Source organism: Atractosteus spatula, chromosome 26 (assembly GCF_055471065.1).
Source record: "Atractosteus spatula isolate fAtrSpa1 chromosome 26, fAtrSpa1.hap1, whole genome shotgun sequence".
Taxonomy (NCBI): Eukaryota; Metazoa; Chordata; class Actinopteri; order Semionotiformes; family Lepisosteidae; genus Atractosteus; species Atractosteus spatula.
In genome coordinates this window covers 8049775-8072202 of record NC_142731.1, presented here as the reverse complement: position 1 = coordinate 8072202, position 22428 = coordinate 8049775, and the positions used below count along the sequence as shown (strand labels likewise).

Sequence of the window (22428 nt, the reverse complement as noted above, 5' to 3'; positions counted from 1 at the left end):
AAATGGCTGACTCTGTGCTCTGACCCCAAGCTTCTCTCTCCCTTTCTGTGTGCCTGTGTGTCTCATGGAGAGCAAGCTGGGATATGCGAAAAAAAACCAAATTCCTAATGCAAGAAATTGTATATGGCTAATAAAGTGATCTTATCTTATCTAGAATAGCTGCCACACATCACTTAGGGGAGTGTTGTACTTTAATGGTGAATACAGACTGAGAACCAAGTTGGATATAAATGGGTTTGGATATAAAAAATGTATAAAATGGGTTTGGATATAAAATATGTAAAGTTAGAAAAATAGAATTACAATTTTTTATCCCTGTGAAATTTTGAATGCAAATATTTGGCTAAACTGACTAGAATGTCGTACACAAAGTCAAGACATTGGCTGTGATGAACTGTATAAATACCATAGTTTTCTTTGGAATACATTTGTCACCTCTCTTAATGTCTGCAAACTTTATCTTGAAGCAAAATACCTCAGGATTCTTCTGTTGCTAATAATTTATAATCCTAAGCACCCCTGTTCTTATCCCCAGCAACTTGCTGATAAACATGCATCACAAACAAGGAAGTGTGACATTGTGTTATAACCTAAAATAGGTTTTCAGCAATGAGCCAGCAGTAGCAAATATGTAATGCAGAAATTTCCCATAGTTTCTCACACAAGTAAAAGAGGGGTTCTTTTAAAAATGTTACCCTGTTTCTATACTGTGAATTACAGCTCATTACTCTGCTCTGTAAAATGATGCATCAGTTTACAATAATGCAAACACAGTGAGATGTTTTATAACAACATTTATTCATTTATCTTAATACAAAACTCATAAAAATAAATAGGTTTTCAATAAATATCATTTAAATAAGTTATATTATCAATAAAAAAAGTGAAGTCACGTTAAAACACTTTTGTGCAATGAGGATGATGTTGCTCTGTTCAACATTATGAACGTGCTCCGGGTAAGCTGTCAATATTGTCTAGGAGGGCGTAAAAGGTCAACCTTAGTTCTTTTCTAATGACTTCCCAGGCGCAGGGTCTGTAGTTCTGAAAGACATAAAGGCCAGCAGTTGTAATTCAGGACATAATGGAATAATAACATAAGGTGGGCAAACCCCAACTGTGTAAACCAAAGACTCTTTGTCAAGTAAAAACCCCACTGTGAAGTCTACTGTTTGAAACAGCCTGGTCTTTCTGTTAAACAGAAAACAGCAATTTAATGACAAAGGTAAATGGTATGATGTTAAATGAACTAATTAATTAAGTAGCATTTCCCTCTTGCAGCCTGATCTCTTCATACGTTGGTAGCTACATATGACTAAGTAACACCTTCCCATGCAGACTTTGTAAATACTAGCGGTGAGTATCAGAGCTGTTATTAAACTCCCAGTTCTATACCCGGTTTACAGGGTAAATATTTAAAAATCTCGGGAAAATTATTAGAAAATCTAAGTAAAGCAATGTCATAGATGAAACGTCTCAAGAAGGTATGCTCTTTATTCCTGGAAAGAAGAGTTTCTTGAAGTTACTGATTTCTGAATGTATCTCTACCATGAATCCATCTGAACTACTGACTACACTACACTACAAACCTCACCATTCTGTCCATCAAGTTTAGTTTGACCTCTAACAAGTCACATAAAGTTTAAATCCGCATGGACTTTCAGAAACTAGTTTTAAAACACGTTAGTTCTTATGTCTACTTACAATAATAAATTATTCACAGCTATGTGATTTGTATTGTACTTCAAATAGTTCTAATGTTATTGACGGGCCTAGATTATAATATCTTACCTTTTCTTTTAGCATATTTTTCATTTTCTCAAAGTAAGCCTTCAGCAGAGTCCTTCTGTTGGCATCAGAGGAATTTATATCTTCAAGCTCGATCGTTTCGCTGCCCAATCGGTGTTTCGGACCCTGAGATCGACACAAATGCCAGTGTAGGTTATGCGCACTGCTGGGTCGGTACAGAAGGCGGATACATTTCGCAGAGTCTGCTAGTCCGCTAGTCTTTGCGGTTCGGAACTCACACAAGTCTTGAATTCTTGAAGCTGCCGGTGAACGATGCCTCGGAATTCGTCCCATTTTTTCGGCTTTCTTCCCTTTCCAAAAAGGGTCTGAATACTCTGTAGCGTTTCATAAACCATCACTTGGATGTCTTCTTCCTGAGTTCGGGGAAAGGGAAAAAAAACAAACCCAATTATATCTCTAGGAACTAGTAAAGATTTATTCCACGCTGAAAAGAAGAAAGAAAACAACTTTTCGGCTGTGGAGCCTTCTTTGGGTGTCGACCCCCGAAACGTTATGTCTCTTTTCAGCGTGGAATAAACCTTTACTTGTTCCTTTACAGCCTAAGCATGCTGACGCGGCTCCCTACTTGAGCTACTTCATTATATCTCCAGCGGGCACAACACGTCATATTTATCTGAGCTCCTTTTTGAACGGCATCAACACCACGAATGTAATCGCCGCTGACTTGAGTGACGTCACCGCGTGTGTTAAGATACTCCTACTGTCTATACTGTTCTCGAGCGTGACGTCACGCAGCGCTAGGAAGAAGCGGTCTTCACCTGGCCGTCGTCTGCAAGCAAGAAGGCGTCTTCAGGGAAAGCGGTGACGACGTTGTCCTTGATGCAGTCTGCGTTGAAAGCTTCTCCCTTACGTTTTCCCTTAAAATGAATGACATGAGGAGAGATTTAATTTATAATTACATAACAATAGCACAACTATACATTTTAATATATATGAACAAGTAATAGGTTTATTCCATGCTGAAAAGAGAAGAAAGAAAACAACGTTTCGGCCGTGGAGCCTTCTTCAGGTGTGAGGAAGATGTATATTTATATATATACTTTGACCTCACCAGATTTTCAAGAATGTCCAGGCTTTTTTCAACCAGATACCATTGATATCGGGCGCATTTCGTTGGCATCGACCAAGCTTGCGAGAGGCAAACGACAACGCACAGCCACAGGGATCCATTCAGTGCCATTGTGGTAACAAGCGTATAGACGTGAGACCTGCAGCAGAAAGCTCTTCTAAGTCAAAGCAGCTTAATCGAACGCTGTGATCGGGAGGGAGGACGAAATGATCGGAGTACCTCACGGAGGTGTCTCGCCAAATTCCGCGTGTGCGTGTTTTTCCTTAGTGCCATCGCGGCTAAAATAGTCCGGAGAAAGGAGAGAGGTACAAGAAGTGAAAACGAAATCCCTGATGAATGACATCGCGGAGCAGGATTTTCCGTTTCGATGAAGTTCGTGTTCAACATCCGCGCTGCGTGGTTTTTATTGTCGGTGTTTAGTGTGATGCCGTTATTACAGCGATTTGTTTAGCGTTGCTGTTTGCGGTTAGTGAAGCCTGAGTATTTAAACCTAACATTAAAGCGTAAAAGCTGCTCTTTTCTCTTGTTCGAAGTTCATTTTTTTTAACGTGACCCTCAGTATATCCTCCTTAAACGCTCTTCTCGAGAAGGTTCCGCAAATCGTCATCATTCGGCCTTTCTTGTGTAACAGTTTTTATTTCAAACTCGTTGGGACGATAGTGGATAGGATTAAGAATATTAAGCTTGTAAAATGGACTGTTAACATTTTGTGATTACAATGGACTATAAAGGGATGATGTTCAGTCCATACTAACGATCAAGAACTCTTTTCATAGAAGTGATTTGTATGGAATCGCCGTCTCGGCTTCACCTGTGTTTCATGAAGATTTTTTTAGGGCTGCAGCAGCGACGTTTTAATTTTGAAACTTGTAATGTAACATGTAATTCTCGAGTAGGCCTATCAGTCTAATTTTGTTTGCAAATCCCATTGCAAACCCTTCACCCACGCCACAGTGGCAAAAACTATTGTGAAAGAAAAGTGATCCATCGGGTCTTTCGAATGTAATGCAGACTATGTTTTTGTATCAAAGTTCCCGCTGACTATATAATACAGATCCATACAGCTCTGTCTGTCGGTCTAAAGGCAAAGTATAAGGAATCAATACACGTCGGTTTCGTCCAGGAGTGTACGGGCTGGCTTGGTCTTTCAAGATGCTTGTTAGTTTCTGTACTTTAAGGGAATTCGTCTCCCTTGCACAACCTCATTTAAAGGGCAACGGTTGTCACTTCCTTATTTGTTGTCCAGCAGTAAAACTTTGCGGTGGAATTTGTGTATTTGTTGTGGAAGCTAAATTATCAGTCATATTGATCAATTATCAGTCATATCATCGCATTGTCAAATAACACGGCGATGAAGGGTTACTTTTGGGGGGGGCGATTCTTAATTATCATTAGTGTGTTGTTGATAAGATAAGACTTTATTGATCCTGAAGGGAAATTGAGGCGTTACAGCAGCCCAGCCCAAGAAAAGCAAAACAGACATCAGAATAGGCTAAATTAAAATAACTACAGCTTTAGAGTAAATAAATAAGTATATAGAATACAAAATAAAATAGGAAAAAAGGTGTTTGCAAAATGTGCTAATAGTCACTGTCAAACAATAAAAGATGTGCAAAATGCACATAGATATATATATATACAGATTGAAAATACCTCAGTATAAACAGTATATTAATGCAGTGTCCATAGATAGATGAGCAGATGAAGGGCTAACAGGCCCAGCCTAGGGCAGTGTTATACACTCTGACAGCCGCCGGGAGGAAGGACCTGCAAAAACATTCCCTTGAGCACCGTAGCTGGAGCAGTGTGTTACTAAAAGTGCTCCGCTGTCTAATAATAGTCCCATGTAGCGGATGAGAGGCGTTGTTCATGGTGGCTGTGAGCTTGGCCAGCATTCTCCTCTCCGCCACCACCTCCAGGGGGCCAAGACTCAGCCCCAACACAGAGCCAGCCTTCTTGATGAGTTTATTGAGTCTATTTATGTCTCTTGCCATGATGCTGCTGCCCCAGCACACAACAGCGTAGAAGATTTCCACCACTGATTCATAAAAAAATGCATAGCAGTGTTCCACACACACCAAAGGACCTGAGCCTCCTAAGAAAATAGAGTCGGCTCTGACCTTTCTTGTACAGGGCGTCAGTGTTACCAGACCAGTCCAGTTTATCATCCAGGTATACCCCTACTTGTAGGACTGCACCGCTGTCGTTTCATTAATTAAAATGCAATTATAAGTCCATTAAAATTGCATTTATAGTCCAGTTAGAATTGCATTAATAACCCCACTTTCCCTGCAAGTAGAAGTCATTTGACAACACTGGCACCCGGTCTGTTTGTGTGCCGGTCCACGGAATGTTGAGAGTGGTACAGTACCTGCTGAGCCACTCAACCGTCTGGGATTCCAACAGACCAGCCTCACACTGATAAAGACCACACTGACGCAGCTAATAAACACGACTGAAAAGGTGCTGCTGCGGTCCACTGTTCTCAGAACAGCCCCCACATCTCTCCGTGAACGAGCCCCCATACCTGTAACATTTCGACTGTATTTGCTTGACTTCTAAGATAGCTACCCGCTTTAAAAAGAAACTTCATTTTGGCTTTGCAACGATTGTCTCGATTTATTTACACAAAAAAAAATCCCGAGCACGAGATGTCATGCCTTTTTACCCTGTCGCTACCGAACAGGAATTAGAGGTCGCAAAATGACACAGTGCAAGTACTGTGCAGTGTTTTTTTTTTATCACAAGCAGCGAGAGGCGATGCTATTACAAAGAGTAAAAATCACAGGACTGCAGAATTACTTTATTAAGTTATAAAGTATATTAAATAATATAAAATACATAATTAACTAGATCATTAACTGGGACTGATAATTTGAAATATGGCTAAGGAAATTATTGCATTTCCACCCGAGGGAACTTATGGCTCAGCTAATTCGTCTCAGCATGATTGCCTACATCCATCAATCTACAACATCGTTGTAGAGAATCAATCCATGTCAAGCCGAAACTCAGAGTAGCTTATTGCCAGGTGTTGCGCCAGACAATGTCGAATTTAGCGTCTGCTTTTGGTGTCCCTATCTTATTGACCTGCACGTTTTCATTATTTTTCACCTACAGGAGCGTTTCTGTACCTTGTCCCGCACATTGTCATTGTCCCGTACTAACACGTCATTCGGTTTCACCTGTATGGTTCAGCCCCAGCTCCACCTATCAAGGTTATGGAGCCGTAAATGAAGGAAGAACGTGTCAGCCACACGACTTCTTTTGCAGGTTATGGTAGGTTTATCGAAATATCTCAATATTCCAGACACATGAATCTGTAATGTTTAAAACCAGCGTTTATTGGCTTTACAGTCGGTTCAAACTTCAAAAATAACGTTCAATAATAAACACTTCGTTAACCCTTAATTATGAAGATGAAGTACTCTACGATAAGTATTTTCTACTATAGACTAGTATTAACCTAGCTTTAATATGCCTCTTGTAATACAAAAAACCGTATATACGATTGAAGATGTCAGCAAGCATCTAAACCGAAGATGATAATTGCCTAAATGCAATGAAGTAAAAACGCTTCATGTAACTCTGTGTGAAGGCTCACTTCAGCATGTAAAACGTATTGTTGCTTATATATATATATTTGTCACTGGTTAACACATAATTTACTACGTATCCATTATTAAGGATTAATAACTGACTCGTGGACATTAATAGTTGGACCTTTTTCTAAACAGTTTTGTTATTAATTTTTAAATATTCCCGGTATGTAAGAAATACATTTTCACAGTTTCACCACTCCACAGTTTTATCATTTTTATAAAAATACAATAATTGCAGGTTATTCAATAAATAGTTTAAATAAATAAGTTATATAAATAGAATCAATTGTGTTGAATAATATGCTTTTAACATTTACATATTACTCAAATAAATAATTTACCACCTCACTGCAGATTCCAGTGAGGTCTACATGTGCCGATCAATATTATCCTCTGCTTGTATTGAGCAAGCCGTCAGAAAATTGGTCCAGGATGATTAGTAAAACCTGTCTAAGTTCTTTTCTTATGACTTCCCAGGCACAGGAACTGTAATTCTGAAAGAAATAAGAAAAAGAAATTAGAAAGTAGGCCACTGAATACAATTCGGGGCTAAAAGTACACGTGCCTTATTTAAGGTGATCATATATTCAAAACAGAATTAGAATTACTATTATAATATCAAAATAAAGTTAGATTTTAGCGTATAGTTAACGAGATTCACAATGATTTGTTACTTAAAACAGAAAGTAATTTTAACCAGTGAAGCTTAACTGTAGGACAAACAAGGATTAGTGGTCTTAAGGTATTTTTAACAACCACACGTTGAACAGTTTACTTGAAAACTATGGTATCGATTACACCGAAGACGTACCAATCATATGACTTACATCCAAACAGGCGCACAATTTACGAATTACATTAGATAGATTTTTAAAATAGGTTTTCCATCAGAGTTCAGCAATAATACGATTCTTGTGATACCTTTTCTTCCAGAACTCTTTGCATTTTCTTAAAGTAGGTCTTCACCAGCGCAGTCCTGTCCCCGGATGAGGAATTGGAGAGTCTTTTTCTTCTCTTATTTCTCTTCATCTGCAATCACCCAACATTCAAAAAGGCCAGCCACCCGTGAGCGTTAATCAGATCTGCGTGGAGCGTCACTGCGTTACAGCGCAGAATTTTTAGCGAGACTTTTCAAGATCGGGACTTGCAAGTGAATGTTGATCAACATTACATTACTCAAGACACTCAAAAGACGAGATGAAAAAGGATGCGTGTTTCAAAGCGAGTCGCGGGGCAAATAATGTTCGGGCATTCATCTCGGTAGAATCTTGGGATTTTAAAGGTGAAGTTTCGTGTTTCAAGAAAATGTTATTTGAAATGCAAGCACCCTCGTGGGTGGTTGGGTAAGAGACTATCGAATTCATAGTCATGCGACTGGCCCAGAATTCTCCCCCAGATCTCTTCAAAACAATTATAATGCATGAATTGTCCATGTCTCAGAACAATTTCTGACTGTTCTTTACCTTGTTTTTGTTCGGGTACATGCCGTGATAACCACACTTGCCGAGTCATCTCAGACACTATGTGGGTAAAAAAAAAGCCAGATAACTTGTAACACGCTTTTCGCGAAGTTTTGGAACTTACACATCTCTTGAATTCATAATGCTGACGAAAAACGATATTCTGAAAGTCATCTAGCTGTCCCTGGTTCCATGTTGACGGCGTGCCTTCCTTCTCAAAAAGGCTGTTAATGCTTTTCAGCGTTTCATAAACCACCAGCTGGATTTCTCCCTGCGCACAGCAAAAACAAAGAAAACAAAACTCGAGCTGGAGAAATGCAACCCAAGAATCGGGGCGAGAGGCTACACGACATTTACATTAATAGAAACTTCTTTTGGAACTTCAAAACAGAACAATTTATGAAGTCCATCACATCTCTCCTTCGCATCCAGTACAACTTACAATGTAGACAAAGTTTTACACTGAGTGTAAATTTTTAAAAAAAAAAGCTAAATGTGACAACATGCAAACGAAATAAAATTACAATGAGCGATTTATTTTGTTCTGAAGTGCGACTGGCTTTGGTTATCTTTGGTGAGATCGTTCAGCACCAAGAAAAGACTCCACGTCACCTGCGAATCCACAGCAGTCGTGTATGCATCCTCTGGAAAAGGAATTAAAACGTTGTCTCTGATGCAGTGTTTAGAGAAAGGTTCTCCCTTAAATGGAAGAGCAAAAAAAAAAAGTCATTAAATAATAAAAGATTCCGTGTTTCGATACTTGATGGCACAATGGACTTCTGTCCAGTCTCACCAGCTCATCAAGATGCTGCAGGCTGATTTCAATCAGACGGTGTTTGAAGGTGCATCTGCTTGGACTGGACCGGACCTGCGACAGGCAGAAGATAACACAGAGCCACAGGACTCCTTTCAGTGTCATTGTGTCACAACAGGAACGATAAACAAACTGCAGTATTAGGAACTGGTTCTATTAAATAGCCAACGTGAGTCAAAGATTCCATCAAATGTAGCTTAAGACGGCGGGCGCATAGCCAAGCGAGGGTGACAACTTTCTTACCTCATGGAAACGCAGAAGTCTGTTTTTTTTATTTGTCCAGTTACAGACAAGTCAGACTTCACGCCTGTAAAACTTGAGAAACAATTAATTATTTCACGAACACCCAAATTTATATTTTCGTGTTCCATACTTATTCCAATTGTATTTACCCTGAAAAACAGGTATGAAAATAGTAGGTGTTCTTACAATGTATTTTCCGTTTATTGATATTCTACGTATATTGTTGCATTACTACTTAATGCAGACTTTCAAACTCTAAATCTTTTTTCCATTTAAACAAGTGTTGATTTGTCTGTTTTTCTAAATGCTTACCTCCATGTTTAACACTTAAGTTTCTTTCCCCCAAGAAACTAGATCTAGTTTTATGTGAACCAAACAGCTTCCACCTCAAAGGTTAAACAAATAAATTAAATTAACAAGCAGATTTAAAAACAAAACACAATTTTAAATGTCTGCTTTCACAATATGCAAATAGAATGCATCATAATTTTAAAACCCGCGGACTTTTAACCAGAGTGACGTTTACTCTAACGTTCTGTAAAAAAAAACCTGCTGAGTGTGTCTCTTTAAAATAAATAATCAAAGTCAATTTAACAACGTAACATAATCAAAAGAGTCTTGGATATAATTTTTATAAATTAATTGTATCCGGTATAATTAGTGTTCTGTATCGATTGTACAAGTTATAACAAACCTACACATTAAGAGAGGGCCTTTATCAGTTAATTATTAGATTAATAATAATTTAATTATTAAATTATTAGATTAATTGCTTGTATCAATGACAGACAGAGCTTTAAAATATTAAGAATAATTTTTAATATCGTACTGTTTAAGATTTTCATATTTAATATAATCATATACTGGGCAGTTTTACAAAACATCACAGTTTCCGTAAGTGAAAAGTCTGAAAGCTTGTGATTAATTTAGAAGTTGTTGTGTAGTTTAGGATATTTTACATGTGGTGATATCAGTTATAAAATGTATTATTTTTGTTGTTGGGGTCGTCATCACGTAAATATCGCCTAAACCACAAAAATACATTTTCGAGAAATGTATCATTTCTAAATCCTGCTATTAACACAACGAGACGAGGCAGAGACCAGTGAGTTTTACCAGTATAAATCCTTCAAACATACTGTTAACTGACTTGTAAACTGCGTGGTGCTGTGTGGTACTTAACTGGGGAATAGAATAACAGAATAATGCGATATTGAACTCTTCTTAACCTTTGGTGCTTTAACGTTGGCAGCCATGAACACATTTAAGATTTACTTAAAAATGGACACCATCTCCGGTTTAAAGAAGAACTATTTTGTTTGGAAGCTTTTAAGACCAGCCAAAATTACAGGTGTTATGTTCTTCACCCATTAATCATTGGAAAATATATTATACTAAACAGACGTTACATAATATCGGTGTCCTCTAATAATATCGATGCGACAGGCACAATACAATAGAAAGTACGCATTCATTTGACATAAATATATAACACCTGATGCGAGCGCAGGTGAAGAATGTACAACAGGAAATCTGTGGATATAAAATTTATATTATTATGTTACTATCAGTGTTCACCTGTCCTGCATTTATTTTACCGTCTCCTCCAACATGTCTTAAAAGGAAAATCTGCTTCATACTGTGACAGGCTCAGCGCTACCTAGTCCATATTGTGTGAGTCCAGATGGTGCGAGACCGAATTGCAGCCCTGTTCTGGGTTTGAAATAGCCGCCAGTGTGTTCGCAATGTCTGCCAACAGCACAGTCCAGGACATGTCGACTTTCAGTTTTAGAAACTGTGATTCACTCCATCGGTGTCAACGGTCCTTATATACTCCAAAAGCCCTTGAAGAATCACCTGCATTTTCCGACTTGTATTAAGCGCTACACAGAGCAGAAAACATGCAGTTTTGGCAAACTTTCGGATTCCTTAGAACAGCAGCTTTTTGGCATGAAATGATATCACACGGTTGTCGGAAAATAGAAACGCATCTCCGATGAATCAGAATCACTTCTTGAACCATTCTTAATCCAGCGCCAATAACGATTTTTGAACCGGCGCTTTCACTCAGAGCGGGGAGAGAAGACGCTCAGGCCCCTCAAGACGAGTTTCAGAAAACATCATCTCGCCGGGTACTTGTTTGCGCGCTGCGGATGTGGTTCTGCTGATGTGCAGAGCAGTAGGAAAGGCACACCAACAGTTACTTTCAACTAAATGGTGGCTGAATTTGCTTATGCGCTTTGTCGACTGGGACAGTGGAAGGCACCTCAACGCGCAAGCACAAAGCAACAGGTCTTGGCCGCCTAACTTGAGGTCAGCGAAAATTAAATACATGACAAATATAACACCGTCTGCTTTTTCAACAATGAGGGTATGACGGGTGTCATTTTCAATGTACAGCTCACCCGTTCTGTTTAGGATCAGACCATCAAGCATATCGGCTGTGCAGCTCTAATGCAGGAAGTCAGAATAAATCGTACAGTACTTTGTGTGTATCGCACTAAGCTAGGACGCCAGGACGACCGCAACAAGGATCTTGTATTGTTCTATTGCATTGTAGCTGCAGGCCAGTTCTACATTTCTACAAACCCCTCCCCACACAGACAATACATGCCCCACACCTCTGTCACACAGGATATCTGACATAAAACCTCAGAGAAATCTCCTGAGTCATGTCAGACGTTATGCTGCGCTGCGCATGTCAAGTGTGCGTGCTAAATGCTGTCTGCTTTGGGACGTACAGTAATGCTATGCATTTGCAAAATACGTGACGTGTTCGTTTACAATCACATTCAATAAAACAAAATTAAAATGGACCTTACATGGATATTTAGATGACGGTATATTCTTTTTAAATAAGAGCAAAAATGAAAAAAGTGTGCGTTATTCTATAGGTTTTGAAAATCGTTATGGTCTGACGTAAAATTTCCGAATTCATCGCATGTATACGTCATGTGTCCTGTAGCTGTGTTACATCATTAAAGTGGCTATTTTTCAGAATCCAAGGGTTTTCGCTGTTTGCAAGGCAATTACAGTTTAACGTCAGTGGATCTGTGATGTGGCTGAGATAGAAATATATGAAAGAGTAACGCGTTACAATAGATCTGCAAAACAAATAAGAATCCATTTATAAGCTAATGTTTACATGTAAATAAAGCTCCTCAAGGCATTTAGTACAGCTCTTGGACAGGAGAAGACAATATCACACATCATATAAGCAGATGAGAATTCAGTTCAAGTTCAAAGTTCATTTGCCTTTTGTGACGCGTACACTGGAATTCTCATTCATGCTTGTTCTCTCAGTGTACGGAGAGATGAAGACAAGAGTCAATAGAAGTGGCTGGCAAGTAAATATTTTACAATATACAATAGTAAAAGCATGTTGCCTTGTTTTGTTTTTTGTTTTTTTTGGTGCATATAGGAACCACAGACGGTTGACAGTGAGAGGTTGAAAATGTCTTTGAATGCAGGAGTTTCCAACACAGCTACGCTGCACTGCTGGAGCCCAGCAGAAACACACAACAAGTTTCCTTTGGCCTTTTATATGATACTTTAGAAGTTGTATCTTGCAATATTCATGTCAGAGGTCAGAGTTCAGAGTTCACTGCATCAGCCCGCTCGGAAGACATTCTTCTAGGTGCTGCTGGCCCCACTAACACCTCTTCCAGCAGCAACCTTAGTTTTTCCCCGGAGGTCTCCCATCCAGGTACTGGCCAGGCTCCCACCTGCTGAGCTTCACTGGGCTGCCAGCTGTGAGCTGCAGGGTGATACGGCTGCTGGTGTCACCCACTGTTGTTCAGTCTGGACAGCTGCATAGGAGCGGACAGGCATTGGGGCTTCTCCTCAGCTTTGAACAAACCAAGACAGCGGCAATGTTGCCCACTGGGAGGCTCCAACACCAGCGCCTGTGCAGGCCTCCATCCTGCTTCACTGCCAGAGCCGGTATCGGTGTTGTCGCTGTCTATCACACACACCTCAGTCAGTTACACCATCAGATACTCCAGCTCTCTAAAGCATGTACTGTATGTCATATGGCCACCATGAGGTGCAATTTATACAGTGAGTGTGAGGCATCTACACATGACGATAATATAACTGTTGGTGAGAAACATAATGTCATTTATTGTTCATATTTTTTATATATGTCACGGTATATAAAAATGCATTAACTAGATTTGTAGCTTCTGATTTTAAACAGAAAAAACGCTGATCCGCTGATACCCTGTCTTTCATTCGTTCCTATTCGATACATCTGTTCATATCCAGATAGATTTCACTAACGCTCCGATTTAAAGCAAGGTGAAGTTTCAGTTTTACACTGTATAACGTAGTCAAAGATGTATAATCGCTATTTTAATTTGTTTTTTTTTCATAGTTGTATTGTGTCAGGAACAGCCCTCTCGCTTCGGTGACATGCATGACTCTTCGTATTTCGCGCGATTCTATATATGGGTCATGTCTTTACAATATATTGTATTTTCGCTGTGGCAGAGGTTAGGAACCCCCAGAAGACGCTTGTGGCATCGACAGGGTCTTGGTACCGCTTAAGAGTGACACAACTTCCCTTTTTATTTGAAAAACGTTTTTTCCACTTCCCATTTCACAGCTGTCAGTACCAGGCAGGTCTCTTCCTTTGTGCATCTACTCTACAAGGCAGAGTACTGAATCAACATAGAAATAGTTTTTTTTTATGACTAACCATGGAATTTGATGGATGCGTTTACGTTATTCACTTTACCGGTTTATTAAGCAGAGGCTAAGTTAGAATCAAGATATGGACACAGACAGTTTAGCCCCAGAAGTATTGATCTCAGGGGATAAAAGACTTCTTGACCATGCACTGAATATTCCGCTCGGTTAGAGCAAGCACTAACGTGTTGGGACGTCAGCTAGCTAAACCGATTGAATAACAGGTCATTCAAAATGTAACGTTCAAAGCAAAACTATCAACGTGTAATAGAGAAACTTACCGGTAGTGAAAACACAGAATAAAAGTCTGAAAAAAATATGCATCTTTGATCCTCAGAGACTATATTGGGTTTTGATGCATAAAAATAAATAGCGGATTTTAAAAATCTATCGGCGGTAAAAGCAGACGGACAATGAAGATGCTTCATTTTTTTTTTGCTGTATGTGCGAAACGTTTTCCAGAAAAGCTCTTTCATGTCTTAGCTTTCCATTTCTGCAATCTGCACCAGTAACTCAGAATCCCCGCCTCCCCCGTCCCTTTCCTCTAAACCGCTGAGGACCTCGACGTTGGTTTTTGAACGGGTTAAGGTTAAAAATACTTCATATTGAAGAATGACTCAGTTTGCGCAGGGATTTTCACACTACAGTTTGGGGATGCATTACCTCATCGTCGGTCTCACAGAAGTGGGAGGGTTTCATTCGTCTGATTCTGGTCCGCTGTCTGTCCCCCCAGCTCGATTGCACTCAGTAGGTGACGGGGCCTTCTCCTGCTGCGCCCCAAAGCCCTGGAAGTCTATCCCAAAGGATATTAGAGAGCCAGCTTTCCTGAGCGCTTTCCAACCCAGACTGAAAACCTTCCTCTTCAGAAAGTCTTTAATCGGTTCTGTCTTTCCCTTGAGTCGCCTTCTGCACTCTGCGGGTTTTTAACGGTGCTCTCGTTTTGTTAACTCGTCTCCTTGTTTGTTTTTCTTTCAGACGTTTTCAGAAGTTGCTTTTAATATTCTTATGTAATAATAACAATAACTTTGTTTTTAATAATTAAACCCCTTTTTGCCAGAGACACGTCCTCCACTCTCACACAGACACAGCTAAGGCGTCGTTGTTGAACTGGCAAATCGTGATGAGAGAGTGTGACGGACATCACAGCCTTATAGAGCCTCGCTGGGATGTCCATCTTCTGTTAATGACCTCTTCTCTAGCACTGTATCCGAGCATCTACTGTCCCAGTAGCACGATCCCCGGTTTCAGACGTCTGCCACAGCTCTTGAGGGGATTTGTTCTAAGAAGTCTTCTGTTCTACAATCAGGAGGTTCAGATGTGCGAATATTGTAAGAGCCGCGCTCTAAACTGTACGATGCAATGAGGTTTCTCGCCACCATAACTTAAATAATGTAGGGAAAAAAAGGGTTTTTTCATATTGTGTTCTTTCTGTGTAAAACGTCTCGGCATTCTTAACGCAAAGCTCACCTGACTCAACACTTGCATACAACACCAGAAAGTCAAAAACTCTGAACACGCAACACACACACCTGAAGTGTAGCGTCTTTTCTTTTATTTGAAAAAAATCAAATCAGTTCATTCAGTATAAAATGCAATACATGAAGCTTTTGCTGGTCTTAATTAGATCACAGTCATGGTAAATACATTAAATAAATAAATAATAAATTAAATAAATAAATCGATCAATCGATCGTCATTAAAACATAATAGAATAGAATAATATAAATAAATAAACGTCTTCTCTTTTTTGGTCAGCTTCTGGGTTCACCAGTGAATCAAGGAGACTATCTCCTTCTTCATGGAGTTTCATCTTTACTTCTTGTTGCTCTCTAGGAATTCCTGAAATTGCTCCAGTGCGCGACGGAGGTCCGTCCTCACGCTCTCCCACGCGCAGTAGCTGTAGTCCTGGGGGGTGAGAACACGAGGCTTTAGAAGTCACGTGGGTGATCACGTCCGTTTCCAGCACAGCTGTGCTGCACTGCTGGAGCCCGGCAGAGAGAGAAGCTGCATCTCGCACTATCACTGACATTGATGAGAAGTGCTTGTTGCACTACAAAGCAATTACACCTCGACACTAACTATGATTCTTAAAGTTACACCATGAGAATAAAACCTGTTCCGGATGATTCGCGGATTGGGTACCTTATCTCTCAGGACCTTCTCCAGCTTGGCGAAGCTTGTCTTCAGAACCACGTTGACGCCGAGGCGACCCGGTTCTCCGGAGAGTTTCATTTCGCTCCCTGCCTGCAAAGGACAAGGAGCAAAAATCTCACGTCTCCGTGTCACAGTCTGTTCAGTGTCTGGACAGCTAAGGTTCAAGAATCACAGGTTACATAAAAACACTGCATTCTCTCCATCTACCGGTTTCTCCCGTTTCCAACGGCCCCGCTTGCTCGCTTTTAGTGGAACCTTCCATTACAGTTTCAGAAAATGGGGAGCAGATTTCATTCTGGAGTTAACTAAACCCACAAAAATCTGAACATGTTCTATCGTGCGATAGTTCCGTGTGATAATGTATACACTTAACACTTAAAATGACAGAGGAGCGAACGCAGTAAGAGATACTTACGCAAAGTGTCAGCTGTCTGATCTGGCGATAAAGGAGGCCTTGGAAACGTTCCAGTTCAGAGATTTCCCAGGTCGCAGGGTGCTCAGTTTTGTTGAAGATGTTGTGCACGCACCTCATGGTCTCTAGTCCAGCGAGTACAATATCTTCGTTCTGGAAGAAAAACAACAATTATTACTAATGCACGCAGGAATATCTGTATGTGCTTGTAGAGTATTTATAATCCACCAGCACTTGAAGCCGAAATGTGTTCTGATTTCATCGAACTGAAGTTAAAAAAAAATGTTAACCTTGACATTTTCAGCTGTCTTGAAAGCATCCATTGGGAATGTGGTGATAATTTGTGAAACGCACTCCACCGGGAAATCTCCACCCTAGAGGAAAATAAAACGAAATTAAGCTATATATATAAATAAACTACAGAATATAAAATTAATATTCGGAGTGGAGCTTCTTAGTTAAGATGTATTACCATTTCCTTCAAAGCCTGGATACTTTTGTCGTTTATGTTTCCCAGTTGATGCTCCAACCAAGTGCATTTCAGAGACTGCGTTTCCACAGAGAGAAACAGAACCAGGCTGAGCGTCACTAATTTCTGCAGAGCCATTTAGCAAGAGTCGGATATTGATCAAAGCAAATAAATATATAGAAGGATAAAATCTACTCTGATCTGAAATACAGATTTGATGAATTAATGTTAATCCTGCTGCCAAAGAAGTAGAACTCCGATTTATGATTTTCTAGAGTGCACCAGCCGGGTTTATAAAGCATACCTCTTTCGACCTGTGCAATGCAAAAACATAAGTGTGTTTTTTATTCATTCCATAGAATTCTGGTTGATTTCCTCTTATGGCTAGGGAATGTCCATTTTCTGTTTCAATTCTTCTACATTTGCTTGTCTGAGATCTGCTTTCCCTCCTTTGCATTCAGATCTAAACACAAAGATGATTTCTAATTATACAAACTAATTTTGTTTCATTGTTGTTGTTGCCCGGTTAGAAAATACGGAGACGAGAGCTGCGATGCTGTGGTCTCTTTCTCTAATTGTAAATCTTGTATCTTTCTGCTTTCAGTTCCTGTACTGTACAGTCACGCTCTCCTGCCGCTCCGAAACAGTTACTCCACATAGTCCCGAACGGAGTACTAGAAATAAACAATTCACAGCGATAAATTGCACCTACTAAGATTTTTAATAATTAACGTGGAAGATGATAAACAATTAATTATTAATAAGACTTGCACTGGGTCTAAATCTATTGAGAGAGAAAAAAAAACCGCTTTCCGTAGAATTAATGTGAAAACCGAAGAAATTCCTAAGTAATTATTACCCAACTATTACGTTATTGAATGGGGGGGATCTCTGAATAACAAAATCATGCTGACGTGCTTTGCACACCTGGCAGGTCCATAGGACTGATGATATGAAGTCTCGTTTTCAGGAGACGGTTTAGCTGCAGATGTGGGGAATACACCTGATCGAAGGAAGAAAATGAGCAGAAAAACGAAATGTCAGACCTACCAAGAGATGCAGTAAATGAGATTGCTATGTACTGCAGCTGTTCTCTGGGTTATTGTGCTACTGGACACATACTGTATTTGCAAGTGACAGAGTTTTCTGTTCCAGGAAATGTGGATGTGGATGGTGGTCTGGGGGACCTGTGGTCAGAAGGTGGTGCAGATTAGAGGGGATCAATGGAATAAGGTAATAATGGGCGGTAGGATCTGGAAAAATGGTCCATTTGTGGGGTCATCCTGTAAAATAGGGAAATTTGCTTGGCTGGTCCTGGGAATAGAAAGGGAGCTGGAGTGGAAGGGTTGAGCAGTGGAATACAGCCCTGGGTCTGAGATTTCCCTCTTGGATTGATGTTCCGAGTGCTGAGGGCCCCATCCAACACATCGTCAAGGGTATCCCCGGTCAATGAAGGACAAGTGCATTATAATGGCTTTGACTTTCTATAGGAACGGTGAGAAAGGGGCGAGTTATGGGGGTGTTAGGGGTGGTAGGAGCTGTAAAGCAGACAGCCGTTTGAATGGGTGGGTGTCTAAGATACAGAAGGTGACAGTCCTGTTAGGCGATGCAGACGCTTATATCCAGAAAGCAGAGAGTGGAGGAGGACACATTTACAGTGAATTTTAAAAAGATGAATGGAAGTTGGTGAAATGATGCAGGCACTCTTATACAGTGGATATGAATGTTTTTTTTTTAATTTTGTAAAGCTTTTGTAATTTTTAAATTATTTTTCCTAAAAATGATCTGTTTGTTTTCCCACTTAAATATTGTTGGTTACAAGATCTTATTAAAGGTGAAAAAAGGTCTGACGTGATTTGTCTTGATTTCAGCCTTTACATCTACAAAAGCTGCCGGTCCAGCGGGGAGAAGCAGTATTCCATCCAGCTATCTATGTGTTTGCATGATTTGGTGTCTTCCTGGTACCCAGCAGCCATATCGCCCTGCAACTCCCAGCTGGCAGCCCCACTGGAGCTCAGCAGGTGTGAGCCTGGCCAGTACCTGGATGGGAGACCTCCTGGGAAAAACTAAGGCTGCTGCTGGAAGAGGTGTTAGTGGGGCCAGCAGGGGGCGCTCACCCTGCGGTCTGTGTGGGTCCTAAAGCCCCAGTGTAGTGACAGGGACACTATACTGTAAACAGGCGCCGTCCTTCAGATGAGACGTAAAACCGAGGTCCTGACTCTCTGTGGTCATTAAAAATCCCAGGGCATTTCTCGAAAAGAGTAGGGGTGTCACCCCAAATTTCCCATCGGCCTTTATCAATCACGGCCTCCTAACAATCCCCTTCTATGAATTGGCTTCATTCCCACTGATCGCTGATGTGTGGTGAGCGTTCTGGCGCACTATGGCTGCCGTCGCATCATCCACGTGGATGCTGCACATTGGTGGTGGTTGAAGGGAGTCAACCTGTAAAGCGCTTTGAGTGGAGTGTCCAGAAAAGCGCTATATAAGTGTAAGCAATTATTATTATTATACTGTAAAAAGGAGTCGTATAAGATAATAAACTGAGCTCTCTGTGGTCATTAAAAATCCCAGGGCGTTTCTTGAAAAGTAACCTGCCAGTGTCCTGGTCACATTTCCCATTGGCCTTTACGCATCATGACCTCCTAATAAGCCCCCAATTCATCACTCTGTTCTCCTCCCCACTGATAAGTGGTGTGTGGTGAGCGTTCTTCTGTTGCATCATCCAGGTGGATGCCCCATTACCTGGTGTGCTCAGAAGAGTGCTATATAAGTGTAAGCTAATATTATTAGTAGTAATAAAATTGCGGATACATCTGATTGGTAGGGAGCTGGGGATGAGGGAAATATATCGGTTCAGTTTTCGGCTTCAGCCATAAAGTAGATCCTTTAGCCAGACTACAACAGCGCCCCCTCTGTCTGCTGCTTTTATGACAATCCCTTCTATGGTTGAGGTGACACCCGATCTGTTTGTAATCAGAAACATTGAAGTGACTTATCTTATTTCCAAAAACCACAGTCCTAATTATGACTTGAATATGTCCGGAAGACGCGTTGCGTTACAGAATTCAGTAACCAGAAACATTTCTCGTCCTTGGTCCAGTACAGTAGTGTATTAAGTACATTTTCAATAACACAAACACAAGGCGATATTTTGTATGCCAAGATTTATTAATTTAAAAGTACGAATACATTACATATATACTCAAATGTTTAATAAGTTAAATAAATAACATAGCTAAATAAATAACAGCTAAATAAATAACAATTTAATTTTTCCAGTTATTAAAGTGTAGAGTATATTTAAAAACTTTCAATAAATATTTATATAAATAGTACGAACGACTTTAAATATTAGTAAAAAATAAATATTTTGACATGTTCTTATTACAAAAACGAATACTTCAGTAGTGTTCCACGTTGAGCGCTCCGACTTGCTGCTGTTTTTCAAGAATGGCTTGTAAGACCTGTATGAGGTTTTTTCTTGTGATTTCCCAGGCGCAGGAACTGTAATTCTGGAACAAAGAAGTCTCAATTTAGAACGCAGTAAATACTGCGTGGCTAAAACAAAGGTGCCCGAGGCGTGTTTTCGAAGTGAATAATGTTCATCTACACCAGTTTGGTGTAGTCAGTGAGTTTATGCTAAAGCCTTAGACTAATGAAGATTACTGCGTTCTCTTGAACAAAGTACCCGCGAATCAGTAAACTGTGACATCAGAGCAACCAAGATTAAGAACTTCTCGCCTTGTAATATTTTCACGTTTTACAAACAAATCCTCCGTTTTTTGTATTCGTACCAGAAATGACCACATTAGTCTCAACCCTACAAAAACATTAGAGCTCCTAATTCTAACCAGGTTAAATGCAATAAGACTGATATAAACCTTTAAAATGAGAGGACCAGTCTATTCAATGGCCTGATTGCAAACATCAGTCGTTTGCTTTGGTAGATTTGAACTCCAAATGTATTGAAAACACGCGATGACCTGTCAATTTAACACACGAAGCAGCTCGGATCTCTCGTCCCGAATCACGCGTGACTGCCGAAAAAGTCCGCAAAGGGAATTTTCTAAAAAGTAATAATGCTTTTAAAAAAAGCTAACTGGCTTTATAAAAACAAAAAGATGATATTTCACGCATGCCGGTACCTTTTCTTCCAGAAAACGTTCCATTTTCTTAAAGTAGGTCTTCAGCTGCACCGTCGAGTTATTGGCAGAAGATGTTTCTCTCCGCGTCCGATTCCTCAGAGCCTGAAAAGACGTTTTTGAGATCTTTATGAACTGGAAGCGCACCACACCTTGCACAAATTACTTTCCCGAACAAGGCCCAGTTAAAAAAAAAAGAAGGTCTTTTTAAAGGCCCAAGCAGATGTTCTGGAACTTGAGGGAATGCTTCGACGTTATCCGTTCGCTGTCAAAGATTAGAAAAACTATGGAAGATAGTGCATATCATAAGAAGACTGGTTAGTGGTTTTACACCTTACCTCAGGATTCCTCAAACGGACGTTTGCTTTCAAAGTAAGCAGAGCGTAAAACGCACGTAATTAATAAAATATGGCCTCCTGTACTGTATATCCGGTGCAAGGCCACCATGTGCGATTACACACTCATGGTGAATCCAACTTCCACACAAAATTCTCCAAGTTACTGCTGAAAGTAGCGTTCGCTTTAAAAAATCCTGCAAAGCCTGTTTTCTGTATTTTTAAAAAACGTTATGACTAATTTTACCTTGTTTGTCAGTCCCCACCGCTCTAAAGCATACTTGTCGAGTCATCTCGGAACGTGTGTGGGAAAGGGGCTAATGTAACTCGACGCACGCCTCAGTGCAACTTACACATTTCTTGAAGTCGTAAACCTGACGAAAAACAACACCCTGGAAATCCTCCAGCTTTCTTTGGTTCCATGTTGACGGCCTGCCTTCGCTTTGAAAGAGGGTGTTAACGCTCCTTAGCGTTTCGTAAACCACCGGCTGGATGTTTTCATTCTGAGTTTGGGCGAACAAAGAAAACAAAACGTTAGCCAGAAAAATACAGAATCATGTTCCAATCGCTGCCAGCGTGTGAGCTGACTGACATCTGCCATTCGCCTCTGACGCTACACACGTGTGAACGGCCATCCCTGTGCTCGGCGGGTATTTTGGGTGAGAGAATCAGCCTTCACCTGCGAGCCATCGGCAAGCACCTCCGCTGGGAAAGTAATCAACACGTTGTCTTTGATGCACTCTCTCGGGAAATGTCCTCCCTTTAATGTAAAAGAGAAAACAATACAGAAGCGTTCAAGCGATCGAATTTTAAGAAGTAGCGTATTCATCTCCAGGTTAGAAATAGTCGATTTCGGACTCACCATGTCTTTGAGAAGATTCAGGCTGACTTCAATCAGATGCTCTCTGAATGCGCACCTCGTAGGCATCGCCGAAGCCTGCGAGAGGCAGAAGACAACACACAGCCACAGAGAGCCTTTCAGTGTCATTTTGCGACTACCGTATGGATTAATAATCTGCAAATTAATGTGCTGCATAATGGTTCGGTTCTCTTAAATAGCCTATAGCGAAGTCACTCATTCCATTGCCAGCGTGAGAAGTACCGTGATCTCATCCTACGGAGACCTGGAGATTTTCCACTGTCCGGTAGGAAATGATTGATATGCCGATATTTGTCGCATACACTATACCTCCATTCATGCTTAATACATAACCACAAAAAGTTCACAAC

General features: G+C 40.4%; 3 protein-coding genes across 3 annotated transcripts; all 3 read right to left on the bottom strand.

Moving 5' to 3' along the window:
• Positions 1–939: 939 nt before the first annotated feature.
• Positions 940–2986, bottom strand: LOC148814771 (interferon a3-like). Its single transcript, XM_088905992.1, has 5 exons — positions 2858–2986; positions 2565–2663; positions 2025–2159; positions 1789–1911; positions 940–1041 (listed from the first exon to the last, which is right to left on the bottom strand). Exons 1-5 carry the CDS (start codon positions 2984–2986, stop codon positions 940–942), a joined length of 588 nt encoding a protein of 195 aa, XP_088762118.1.
• Positions 2987–6863: 3877 nt separating this feature from the next.
• Positions 6864–8856, bottom strand: LOC148814770 (interferon a3-like). Its single transcript, XM_088905954.1, has 5 exons — positions 8731–8856; positions 8550–8636; positions 8062–8208; positions 7399–7506; positions 6864–6971 (listed from the first exon to the last, which is right to left on the bottom strand). Exons 1-5 carry the CDS (start codon positions 8854–8856, stop codon positions 6864–6866), a joined length of 576 nt encoding a protein of 191 aa, XP_088762080.1.
• An 11266-nt stretch (positions 8857–20122) lies between these two features.
• LOC148814769 (interferon alpha-21-like) lies at positions 20123–22186 on the bottom strand. Its single transcript, XM_088906487.1, has 5 exons — positions 22061–22186; positions 21878–21958; positions 21552–21701; positions 20867–20968; positions 20123–20233 (listed from the first exon to the last, which is right to left on the bottom strand). The coding sequence occupies exons 1-5, from the start codon at positions 22184–22186 to the stop codon at positions 20123–20125; spliced, it is 570 nt and encodes a 189-aa protein (XP_088762613.1).
• Positions 22187–22428: the final 242 nt, after the last annotated feature.

Excerpts from the sequence above, each read along its gene's own strand:
- LOC148814771 (XM_088905992.1), bottom strand. The coding sequence starts at position 2,986 with ATGGCACTGAATGGATCCCTGTGGCTGTGCGTTGTCGTTTGCCTCTCG. Across the intron at positions 2,664-2,857 it reads TGGACATTCTTGAAAATCTG|GGAAAACGTAAGGGAGAAGC; the intron begins GTGAGGTCAAAG and ends ATTCATTTTAAG. Across the intron at positions 1,042-1,788 it reads AAAATATGCTAAAAGAAAAG|AACTACAGACCCTGCGCCTG; the intron begins GTAAGATATTAT and ends TATGTCTTTCAG.
- LOC148814770 (XM_088905954.1), bottom strand. The coding sequence starts at position 8,856 with ATGACACTGAAAGGAGTCCTGTGGCTCTGTGTTATCTTCTGCCTGTCG. Across the intron at positions 8,637-8,730 it reads TGCAGCATCTTGATGAGCTG|GGAGAACCTTTCTCTAAACA; the intron begins GTGAGACTGGAC and ends CTTCCATTTAAG. Across the intron at positions 8,209-8,549 it reads CGACTGCTGTGGATTCGCAG|GGAGAAATCCAGCTGGTGGT; the intron begins GTGACGTGGAGT and ends TGCTGTGCGCAG.
- LOC148814769 (XM_088906487.1), bottom strand. The coding sequence starts at position 22,186 with ATGACACTGAAAGGCTCTCTGTGGCTGTGTGTTGTCTTCTGCCTCTCG. Across the intron at positions 20,969-21,551 it reads TTTACGACTTCAAGAAATGT|GCTCTGAGGAATCGGACGCG; the intron begins GTAAGTTGCACT and ends ACGTCTTTTCAG. Across the intron at positions 20,234-20,866 it reads AACGTTTTCTGGAAGAAAAG|AATTACAGTTCCTGCGCCTG; the intron begins GTACCGGCATGC and ends TCTTTGTTCCAG.